Genomic DNA, 12,023 nt, shown 5'->3' on the forward strand with positions numbered 1-12,023 from the left:
GCACTTAAATACGTAAAGTTCAGAAGCATATCGTGCTTGTGTAGTAGTTACAAGGGCCAGTTTGGAAACTTCTGGTTTTGAATTTATCCCTTTCTGTTTGAAAGGAGATAATCATCACAAATGCTCAAAGCCTTGTTGCAAATGTTAAATAAATAAATATTTTATACCAGGTGTTGTTCTTAGCATTTGTACAACTAGGACAATGTGGAGCTATGTTTATGATGTGATAAAGGGATGGAGCCACATTAGAGAGTGAGTTAATTCTGGAGAAGAAGATTAGAGGGGAAAGTTGAGCAAATAAGAAAGAGTATTGTTTTCAAGAAGCTTTCAGTCTGAAAAGGAAAAATCTGTATGCACTGCAATTTATATATAAAAGTAAAAGGTGCCCCAAGAGACAGTCAGATAAAGTATTTTTAGAGTTCAGAAGAGGGAACTATTCAGCTAGGAATCAACTAAATCTTGAATCTGTGTCTGAACGACTTAGGTGGATGTATTAGGGATAGGAATGTACTTGCTTGATCAAGTCTGTCAAAAAGTGTAAAAAAAAAGAGTTGGGTAAATTAGAGAACTCTGGGTGATTGGTGTAAAAAAGCTGTCCAAAACTCATTTCTAACTTCGTATTTTCCTAAGATAAGCTCCAATCTGATTAACCTCTTTCATGGGGGTTCTTCCTGATTTGCAACCTCATGTCTGAACATTGACTCAAGATCATCCTTTTTCTTAAATCTAATCTTAAATCGATGTCCCCTCCTCCCAGAAACCTTGCTGTTGCTGTTTGGCTGCCCTGTGTTATCCAGCTCCTTTCTTTCACCTACAGCACTTCATCACATCATTTTTGTTCGTTATTTAACTTTCTGCCTTTCCACTAGTCTGCCCTTCAAGAAAGCAAGAATCTTCTAACTCTCAAGTTTCTTAGGTGCTTAAAAGAAGGCTTGACACATCACAGGAGCTGAATAAAAATGTATTGCAATAATAAAGGGCCCAAATAGGAGATCAGCCCAATTCACCTCCATTTTAGTTGGCGGCACATGTAGGATGGCATATTTTGGATGAATTCGTGAATACTTATTTTTTTAAATCTCTTTGAAGCCATAGCACTGTAATAATTGCCCAATTAAGGTGTGTTGTCTAGGACTTTCCCTTCCCAATAGCACAACAGCTCAGTGGCTTTTCATGTTGCCAGGTTTGCAATTTGATAGGAGAGTTACTCATTTTGTATTTCACATTTAGGGGGGAAAAGGTAACTATGTGATGTGATGGATGTGTTAATTAACTTGACTGTGGTGATCATTTCACAATGTATACATATATCAAATCATCACGTTGTACACCACTTTAAATATATTGCAATTTTTTGGTCAATTATACCTCGATAAAGCTGGGGGGAAAAAGAAAGAAAGAAAGAAAGGGAGGCAGGGCAGCCACGACCACATTACTGAAATTTTTAAAAGTCCTGTCTCTTAACTAGAAAATTAAGCTTATTCTAAAAGAATAAAAATGAACAGCCACTGCAATGGTTATATTTTTTCTCATGCATCTTGGCCCCAAACTCTTACTTCATCAAATGTAAATAAAGTAGTAGCATGCCCTGGAGAGCCCAGGGATGTGGCTTTATACAATGTCCCATCACCCAGGGATTGCTGATTGTGTGGTACCTTTATGGAGCCTTAGAATAACAACATGAAGTGGGTGATATCATTCCCATTTTTTAGGTTAAGAAACTGAGCCTTAAAGATGTAAAAAAAATGCCCTTGCTGTGTGAGAGTGTCAAGTCATTGATGTAGAATATGATCTATCTTATAATAAGATGATGTGAACAAAATCTTCTGCCGTTCTAATTGTGGTATATAGGTGTTTTCCACTGCATCATGTCTTCTAGAAATAAACTTAAAGATTGGCACAGTTTCCTGTAATAAAGTGAAATGATGTGAAAGCACTGCTAAACTAAACTTCAAACACTGTTGGGACAGAAACTCGGACTTTGTTGCACATTCTTGTACCCTCCCCATCTAACTCTGAGCTCCGCACACAGCACGTAATATGCACATAGGCTTTGTGCGAGTGAATGAATGAATTCAGATAATAAGATAGAATAAACAAAGCTTCCACCTACTGCAATCCTGACACATTGTAGAAGATGCCTGCAGTGCCACTGGTAGGATAATTGTGCAAGGTTAGGATGGAAATAGCTCAGTCTAAAGCATAATTGATGCTAGTTTACTTCTTAAGCGTTTATAGGATTTTGTTCCATAGGTACTAGAACAGCAAAGGCCTGATTGCTGGGAACAGGCTGCCTTAGAAAAGGAAATATACTTTTTTTCCCCTTTTGTATTATAAAAGAGTCATTCCAATTCTGAAAGTGTTTATTTATGCACATGAAACTGTAAAACAGACAGCTTATTAGTTTTCACAACCAGGCTTCCAACTGTCCTCATTATAGGTTTGCGAAAGCAGTGGGTAGGCCACCATCCTGGCTTTGTTTGCCCGGGATATAGAAGGCATTTTTCTCCTGTGCACAGTAAACATGGCTGAGATTTTACAGTTACACATTTTCATACAATATTTTCATTTCTCTCACCCGATGCACGTTACAGATGTTTGCTGAAATGATGCATGGGTGAATAGAAGACATCTGTGTGCTCCAGTGTGTTTTCTGAAGTGTTTAATTGTTCCAGAAACTTTCAGGCTCATTTTAAAAACACAATGTTAAGTGTGTATGGAGGTTTCATTAAGTTACAAAACTGTTTATACCTCGAAATGCTCCAGAATATAATACGGAAACTGAATTTTATTTCCCCAGTTTATGACTCAAAACAGAGCCAGAGAAATGACAGGATACATTTTGGTGCTGTCCATCCACCCGACTGCAGTTAAGAATCTGTCCCTGTTCCCATAATAAATTCAATTTGGAGCCTGTAGAATTTGGCAGCAACATTTCACTACAGGCTGAGAGCTGGCACAGGAGGAGAACACCCAACGAGCAATGGTTAGGCCTTTGCAAAAGAAGATAGTGTGGGACGTGATTGTTTAGGATTGCATTGTGTGGTATGTGTCTTCAAAGAGAGGTTTCTGAAGTGAAATGGCAAGCGGAGGCCACCTCGGCCTCCTGTTCAATTGCAGGATTGATCACCAGCAAAAGAGAAGGGTTACATCTTCTATTATCACCCTGACATAACTTTCTAGTTAAACAACAGTGGTTCAGAGCACAAGTTCCTAGAAGGAAGTGGAAACCTGTCTTCTTGCTTATAGGTGAACGAACCCCGAACAGTCAGATGGTACAGTTCACTATTTATTTCCCCCAGAACTTGGTTGGGGAAGAATTCTTCATACACAGGGTTACAAAAAACAAAAAAACAAGCTGTAATTTTCACTGATCCGTGTTTAATCCTCCTCTTCCTCCAAAGACACCCTGAGCATCCCTTGGTGATTTGGGTATTTGGCGTATGTCTTCTATAATCAAACAGCAAAATGAGAAAAAAATACTGGTAGGATTTAGGCCATCTTTCCCACTGGGGGAGTTTGCTTGAGGCCCTTCAGGAGAAATGAATGTTGAAACCTATGTTATCAGTCAGAGAGATGTGAAGAAAAATGCATTGGCTGCCTGCATTTATTTCTCAGATTTTTTCTTAAGCACACTAGGTCTGTGCTGTGTTGTAATTGGGGATGGGGTACGGGGTGCACAACAAACAAACCAAAAAAACCTCTAAAAGTGCATGCCAGTCATGTACAGAGGAACCCCAGAGCATGGTTCGATAAAACTAAAAAAAAAAAAAAAGTGGATTTCGCATGACACATTTAAAACATCCAGGGCCAGATGCTTCAGCTTCTAGTAAGTCAACAAGTTACGCAGGTATTATGAAATTATTGCCCTGCTATTCAACAACAACCAAAAAGGGTTGTCATTAGCAACACGTGTTCCCCATTACGTCTTGTATTGCCTACTACTCGGGGGAATTAATACGGAGGATGAGGGAAGATGGGTTGAGGGTTTAGTTTTATTAAAATAATGAAGGCATTTGCATCGGTTGCTATGACCTGTTAGGCCTATGATCTTTGGAAAGTCTGAATGTTTAAGTAACATAATTTCAGATGATGATGCCAGATGCTCTTTCTGGGTATTGTACATACTGAACTTGGATCAGAGTAGCCAAAAGGTCAAATCAAAGTTGGAAGATGATATTAGGAGGGCCAATAATGCATACCTTTCTGAATTTCAGCTATTGCAAAGGTTCTGCTGTTTTATTTTTTCACCTGCTATTGAAATGCTTATTTTCTGAAAATGTATTGCAAATGAGTCTTTGCAAATGGGGTTTGTGTTCTTCTTATCCTAAGAGTTTTAGCTTTTCCAGTGTGCACATTTTCACGCTGCACCAAACCTTTGTTTTTCTGCTCAGGGTGTCAGCACCAGCATTTTTTCTTTCTGAGTAATGTGCAGAATTTGTGTGCTGTCTTGCTCATAAAGAAGTAGAGCCTAGCTAACAGAGCTGCCCTACCCAAATCCCAACATCTTATTTTCCCGAAGACCTTTCATCTTAGTTTGTCAGCAAACTGGAGCCTCTAACCTGACAGTGTAAAATTTTTGATGGTTAATTTTGCTTGTAGTGTTTGTTGTCATTATAGGGGGCAGATGTGTAGGTTCTGCTGCTAATGGGAGGGGACTTTCAGGTGTGGCAAGAGGCAAATGATACTGGAGCCCTCTGTTAATTAAAATCCAAGCAGCACTTTAGCAAATTGCACTTAACCAAGAAGCTAAATGCAGAAAAATGGGTTTATTAAAAGCAGAATTCACCTTGGAGTTGACATGTTCACACTTGACTTGATACTAGCAGGATGAATTGTGGTGACAGGGATCATTTTTGTTGACAACAGCTGGAAATACAACAGCTATATTATTATAATTAGGATCAGCATCAAGTTGGATTATAATGGGGCTTTCTTGGAGAAATGGCACAGTGTCAAATTTATAGTCACTAGCTAAATGAGTCTCTTGTATCCTCGACAAAGGGACAAAAACAGTTCCAAATGAAAACACAAACAGAGAATCCTGTTGTTATATTTCCTGGGTATTACTCAGGGTCCTATTTATCACACACCAACACTTGCCGCTTTGAAGAAACATTATCCCGCAAGGTTTACACTTTTCAATTTGCCTCTGTGGTCTGCATTCTGCATGCATTTCCATGGAGAAGCCTATACCACAGCTTGACTAGAAATCTTTTCTGCTGTAAGATTAACCTCAAAGCATCCATTTTTCCCCCTCTGGGTAATCACTTGACAAATGCATCCACAAAACCTCTGCACACATTTATTCCAGTGTACAGGTACATCAACAGTCTTGAATCACTATTAGGAGAAATATCATCCTTGACGGAAAGTAGTGCTGCCTTTTCATTTCCAGGTGTCTGAAGTTGAAGGATGTGGATTTCCTGGGAAGCCAGACAACAGACAGAAATATCCTGGAGGAGGATGTGGGTAAAAGCTGGTCTTAGCTTTGTTACAGTTCCCGGCCCAGTGGTTCTTCTTGGGAAGCATGTGGGATTTGCATGGACAGGGAGATATGGCACTCAAATATGGGAGATATTCACTCAAATAACATTGAGAAACTTGTATTGAGGATGTGTCCAGTGCCTGGCCTTGTGCTGGCTACATCAAAACACATTGTATTTTTGAACCCACAGCAATTTTATACCACAGAGCAAATTGACATGGAATTGACTGGATGGGAGAATGTGAGATTTGTGTGTCTGTGTGTGTGTGTGTTTTCTAAGTCACTTTCTTATTAAAGACAAGAACATATTGTTACATTTGAGAATACCTTTTTGTGTTTCCTCTTCCAAATTTAAGGAAATAAGCTATTATTTTTTTCTTTTCCATTATGGTTTATCATAGGATATTGAATATAGTTCCCTGTGCTATATAGGAGGACTTTGTTTTTTATCCATTCTGTATGTAATAGTTTGCATCTGCTAATCCCAAACTCCCAATCCATCCCTCTCCCACCCTCCTCCCCCTTGACAACCACCAGTCTATTCTCTATGTCCCTGATTCTGTTTCTATTTCATAGATAGGTTCATTTGTGTCATATTTTAGATTCCACATATAAGTGGTATCATATGGTATTTGTCTTTCTCTTTCTGACTTACCTGAGTTAGTATGGTAATCTATAGTTGCATCCATGTTGCTACAAATGGCATTATTTCGTTCTTTTTTATGGCCGAGTAGTATTCCATTGTTCCATATGTACCACATCTTCTTTATCCATTCCTCTGTTGATGGACATGTAGGTTGTTTCCATGTCATGGTTATTGTGAATAGTGCTGCTATGAACATAGGGGTGCATGCCTCTTTTTGAATTACAGTTTTGTCTGGATATATGCCCAGGAGTGGGATTGCTGGATCATGTGGTGATTCTATTTTTAGTTTTCCGAGGAACCTCCATACTTTCTTCCACAGTGGCTGCACCAACTTATGTTCCCACCAACAGTGTAGGAGGGTTCCCTTTTCTCCACATCCTCTCCAGTAGAAATAAGCTACTATTATAACGACTAGGCAGAACTACACTTAATTATAAATTACAACATCCACCACCACTTAAAATTGTAAAAGACTAGTTTATTATTCAGTCTCGCGTGTACATACACATAACGTACATGTAATTATAGTGACAATAAGCTCTCAGAAATATTGTGTAAATAACTCTTCTATACTGTTTGCATAAATTATTATATTTAATTAACTCAATAAACCTAGGATATAACAATTACTATCACCTTCCTTTTTTACATATTAAGGAATCCGAGCTTAGAAAAGTTTTGTTACTCGGCCAAGGACACAGAACTAGTAAAAGTTGAGGATGGAATATGTAACAGGTGTTCTGGTTAGAGACAGTTTGACTTCAAATTTATCTTCTCAGCCACTGCTCTCTACTTACTAGTATCTCATTTGATCCTCACTCAAAACTTTGAGGTTTGAAGAATAAAAACTATTGTTTTTCTATGTGAAAAAACTGAATCACAGAGCAGAGCGTGTAAATGATGGAGAAAATGGTCCCCTACTCTTGCCTCAATGTTAGGTAATGTGATAGGAGTCCTCTCATAATAAGATAATATAAATTTATACTAACTAATGAAAATAGATGTAATCTTCATCAGTCTTGTAACAGTAAATTCTCAAGGAACTATACCCAACTTCTTTTTAATAAGAAATAATCTCCATGACTGTTTATGCAGTAGGAGTGGTTTAAAAATTACTTCATTTTATATACAAATCTGAGCAAAAGTTCTTTACGGTAATCAGGGTAGAAATTAATGCTTCTATGGAGAAGAGTGAAGTTAAATTTTTAAAAGTCTGGTGCCCACTCCAGTTGTTCTGAACTGTGGCTTTACATCAGAATTGCGTGAGAAGACTTTAAAAAGTATCCCACCCTCATCCCTGTATTGCCATCCCACAGATCTGAAGGGAACCCTAGGGATCTAAATATTTTTCAAAGCTAGATTCTAATCTGTGAGCAGAGGTGATACTCACAGGCTTAGCATGTGGTAATTTCTGTTCTAGCCCCTACATATATTATTTTGTTTGACCCTCACAGTAACTCTAATATTCATTGTAGATTTGAAATCTGGGGCTAAGACAAGTTAAATGATTGGTCCAAAGAGAAAGAGGTACTTGTTTCAGAACATGCCACATGGAACTATTCCCTCTGTGAAACTATTAACCCCACACTACTCTGCCCAAATACACTCACCCCACAGATATATGCAGGGATCCTGTCATTGTTCCGACACTATCTAGATTTATTTATTTTTTTCTCTGTGAAGACATTTCTTAATTTTACAGTCCCTCACTAGAAGGTAAATTTGTTGATGACGGAAAGTTTTTACTTTGTCACTTCTCTTTTTCCAGCCTAAACAGAGCCTGGTACAAAATGCTCACACTGACTAACTTAGCATGATACAGATTATAGAGCTTGACTTTATTTTCCTGATAATGTGTTACTTCATAATGGGGGATGATCATTTCTCCTAAAAGAAATCTAAGTAAATACACAACAAAACAAAGGAAAACAAAAAAGTTATTGCATGGTCTTCCGCATGGAAGAGTTCACCCTTTCTGATCAGTCTCTGAACTCACTTCTTTCAGTAATTCTTGAATCTTTTTCTCGTGATTCATTTTTTAAAATCTCTTACTCAGCTTACCCCCAGTTGAACATTTTAGATAAACTTAATGCAAGGACCAAAACAAGAAAATAAGCGTTGAGACCCATATTTATTGTCATTACCCAGTGTCAATGTTTTGTCACCTCTTAACTGGACTATTGCTGTAAACCACATAACTCATCTGATCACCTAATCTTCTACATCTCTGCCTCCACCTGAACCTGGGAGCACTAATGGAGGAGCCTCCTACCTAGGGTTGATCCCTAACTGATATATTTTCTCTCTTTCCTACAGGATGAAGCCAACTCTCCCCATCTTGACATTCACGTGCCCTTGTATTTTGTTCTCAGCTTGCATCTCCAACCTTAGCTTTAATGGCTGGCTTTTCCAGACATCTCTCCTCCTAGAAAAATCTAGTCACTTTTATCTTATTATCCTCCTCTCACCTGGAATGTTTTTCCTCCATTTCTTCTCCATCCCACACAATATTCAAATAACTGCAAATACTGTACTTTCATGTCCTCATTTCACCAGCTCGTTGATGAGCTACCTGTGAAAGTGAGTCTTTATTAATTTATTTTTTTGATACCATTCCCAGTATCTGGTGGAATGTATTACACAACTGACATTCAGAGCATTTTTTTATTTCTGACTGTAGACTTTCGTAGAACCTCTGAATCATCATTCTGAGTAAAAATTCCAATTTTACAGGACAATCAACTGCTTGACAAATATCATTACATTGTCCTCTGTAGTGACTGTAATTCAAAACACTTCAAAAAGATTTTGACTGGCAAGATTTTGCAAAGGCTCTACATTGTTTCAGCAAACGTAGAGAAATGCTGCTCAGATCTACCCTCAACTCCCTTCAGGTTTAAAACACTCTTCCCTAAGCTGCTGGGAGTGTTGACAATTGACAGCTCAGGGCTGATGATCCCTCAGCTGAAGATAGGTCCCTGGACCAGGGCCAAGCCTCCATTCTCAGGGCGGTTCCCACAGCCAATAACTGGTCAGTGGCAGAGTGTAAAGTCCTGGATGGATTTCCTCGATGACCATCCCAGCTCTAGAGGGGAGACCGCTGAGGTCTGGGTTGTAACCGCATCATTGCCCAAGTGTTCCTCCTGCTCAGACTTGTCCTCTTCACTTTCCCACAGATGTTGATCAAAGAGATTCTCCAGTAAAAACTCAAGAAATCTTCATCTTAGAATCTATTTCTAGGAAACTCATTTGTGATACCTACCTACCGTTTGTCATGAAATCATCAGATAATTTATTCATTCGTCCATTCATTCAATAAACATTCAAATATATGTTCGACAATTATATGTCTGACACTTACTGGGTGAGGAAGACATTGACCCTGCCCTCATAGAACATGATTCTGTTACCACACCAGACTTCTCCAATTTCTCCCCACTTTCAGCAATTCCCAGAATTTCCCTCAGTCTCTCAGACTATTTTGCTTTTACTTATGCTTGACTTTTGTTTAGAATTCCTCCCCTGCTCTTCTTCTCCTGGTTAAACTCTACCTGTCCTTCATAATTCCACTCAAGTGCAGTGCCTCTCAGAAAGCTGTCCCTGACCGTATCCAGTCTGTGCTGGATTAAGTGAGGGATCCAAAGCTTGTGCTATTGCATTCAGCTGAATGTCTAGGTACATTTGTCTCTTCCCTCCTCTCCCCTCCCACCACCAAACTGTAAGCTTCTTGAGTGTAGATTTTGTTGTAATATATATATTTTGTATCAGGCAAGCTGAATGTGTTCAATTGCTAAATGAATGAGTGAATAAAAACAGAAAATCTGGGAAAAAATAAAGGTTTTGATTCTGTTATCCATAGGCCCAATTATCTAAACATGCTGATTACTTGGTAGTTCCAATATAATTTTATATTCTGAGGAATTAAATAAAATGGGATAAAATATTCCTTTGATATTTCTGCACAACTTTTTTCAGCAGCCAATTTTTCCATGTACATTCAGTTGTGCTTTTGCAAAACTTAAATGCTACATGTTATATCCATCATATTATTAACCTTGTGTTTCATATTTCTTTGATATGTATCTTTTTCATATTCTTTAAGCCCACATGCATCTGATAGGTATCTTTAAATGAAAACTACAAAGGAATCTTAAATAATACCAATTCTAAAAGAGCTATCTTTATATAGTACTCCAACCTAGCAGTACTCTTTCTTTTAAAAGGTTTGTATATCATTGAAGTTATGATAGAGTAGTTCATCTCCATATTTTTAAAATGATTTCTTTTCCTTCTTATTCTCACACATGGATTTCTGTATAATATGCTTGACAAAATTTAGTTCTTGGCAAAGAATAACGTGTTAATTATTATTTTCTCTCTCTCTTTCTTTCTTTTTTTTCTTTCAGGTACGTCTGTCACTAATGTAACAGCTACTGATGCTGATGACCCAGTTTATGGAAACAGTGCGAAGTTGGTTTATAGTATCTTGGAAGGGCAACCTTATTTTTCCATTGAGCCTGAAACAGGTTTGTGGCCTAAATTTTGAATTCTATTTACCATGTCATTGCTTCAGGAAAATACTTTTCTTGGGATGTGGATTATGAAATGTTATGGTTAAGTACTTCACTGCCTATCAATAACATTTGAATGTGTTATTCCTGTGCAATGGGAGGTACATGGCAAGCCTGACGATCATTTTGATACATATTAAAATGAATTGCAGATCCTTTGTAGAGTATCACCTGTTTAACAGATGGCTTGGCACCATTGTTCATCCCTGGGAAAATGAGCTTATAAAGCAGGCAGACTTAAATATCAGATTTAAGAATAAATACAGGTACTTACAGGCTGCATGATGCTTGGCAAGTAACATTTACAAAGCTTTCTAAGTTTCAACTCACACATCTATAAAGTGCTGTGGAACCTTCATTATAGCCTTATGATGAAGATCAGATGAAGCAATAAATATTAAACCTACAGTACACGACATGCGGTAATCATTCCATGCATGGATATTATTACATTTGCTATTAGATTCCTCATTTGTAAAACAGGATACTGATATCTATGCGCTAGAGGTCTTATGAAGATATTATTATTATTGCCAATATTAAACCCCACCAATATCCTGAGTCCAACGGTATAGATTTTAGCAAACAGGAAATAAGTTATTTAAAAAATAAAACAAAGCAAAAAGAACTATTTTTAATGATTTGGAACATAACTTCATAAAATGATAGTTTTTGTAAATGAAGATATATCTTTTATTGTTTAATTTTAACAGTGAAGTAAGAGAGTAAGCCATTTTGTCACACTTATCATCTTGTGTTTTTTTTTTTTTTTTTTTTTTAATGTTGCGTTTCTTTAGGAATTTTTGTTTAAATTCCTCTACTTTTTTTTAAAAAATTTATTTATTTATTATTTATGGCTGTGCTGGGTCTTCGTTTCTGTGCGAGGGCTTACTCTAGTTGCGGCAAGCGGGGGCCACTCTTCATCGCGGTGCGCGGGCCTCTCATTATCGCGGCCTCTCTTGTTGCGGAGCACAGGCTCCAGACGCGCAGGCTCAGTAGTTGTGGCTCACGGGCCTAGTTGCTCCGCGGCATATGGGATCTTCCCAGACCAGGGCTTGAACCCGTGTCCCCTGCATTGGCAGGCAGATTCTCAGCCACTGCGCCACTAGGGAAGCCCTCATCTTGTGTTTTTTGTAGCACATTTTAAAATTATTATAAATAACACCATCTTTTGTGTGTACTTTTCTTCTGTATCTGGTGGTTTTGTCTGCAGATTTCCAAATAGAAAAATTCAATATGTGGGCACATACACATATTGTTTCTTTGATTCATGAGTTTTCAGCAATATTGAGATGAATTTCCATGTCTTACCATTAAG

The 12,023-nt window shown here is 37.9% G+C and overlaps 1 protein-coding gene across 4 annotated transcripts in view; it reads left to right on the forward strand.

Annotated features, from left to right (window-relative positions):
* The window catches only part of CDH8 (cadherin 8), a 370,300-nt gene that overhangs the window by 169,525 nt on the left and 188,752 nt on the right, over positions 1-12,023 (forward strand). For all 4 annotated transcript variants that reach the window (XM_068527304.1, XM_068527303.1, XM_068527305.1 and 1 more), the window contains one exon: positions 10,541-10,660. In XM_068527304.1, the coding sequence (XP_068383405.1) occupies positions 10,541-10,660 (120 nt within the window). The remainder of the gene's footprint in view (positions 1-10,540; positions 10,661-12,023) is intronic.

This window comes from Eschrichtius robustus, chromosome 19, assembly GCF_028021215.1.
Source record: "Eschrichtius robustus isolate mEscRob2 chromosome 19, mEscRob2.pri, whole genome shotgun sequence".
NCBI classification, from domain to species: Eukaryota; Metazoa; Chordata; class Mammalia; order Artiodactyla; family Eschrichtiidae; genus Eschrichtius; species Eschrichtius robustus.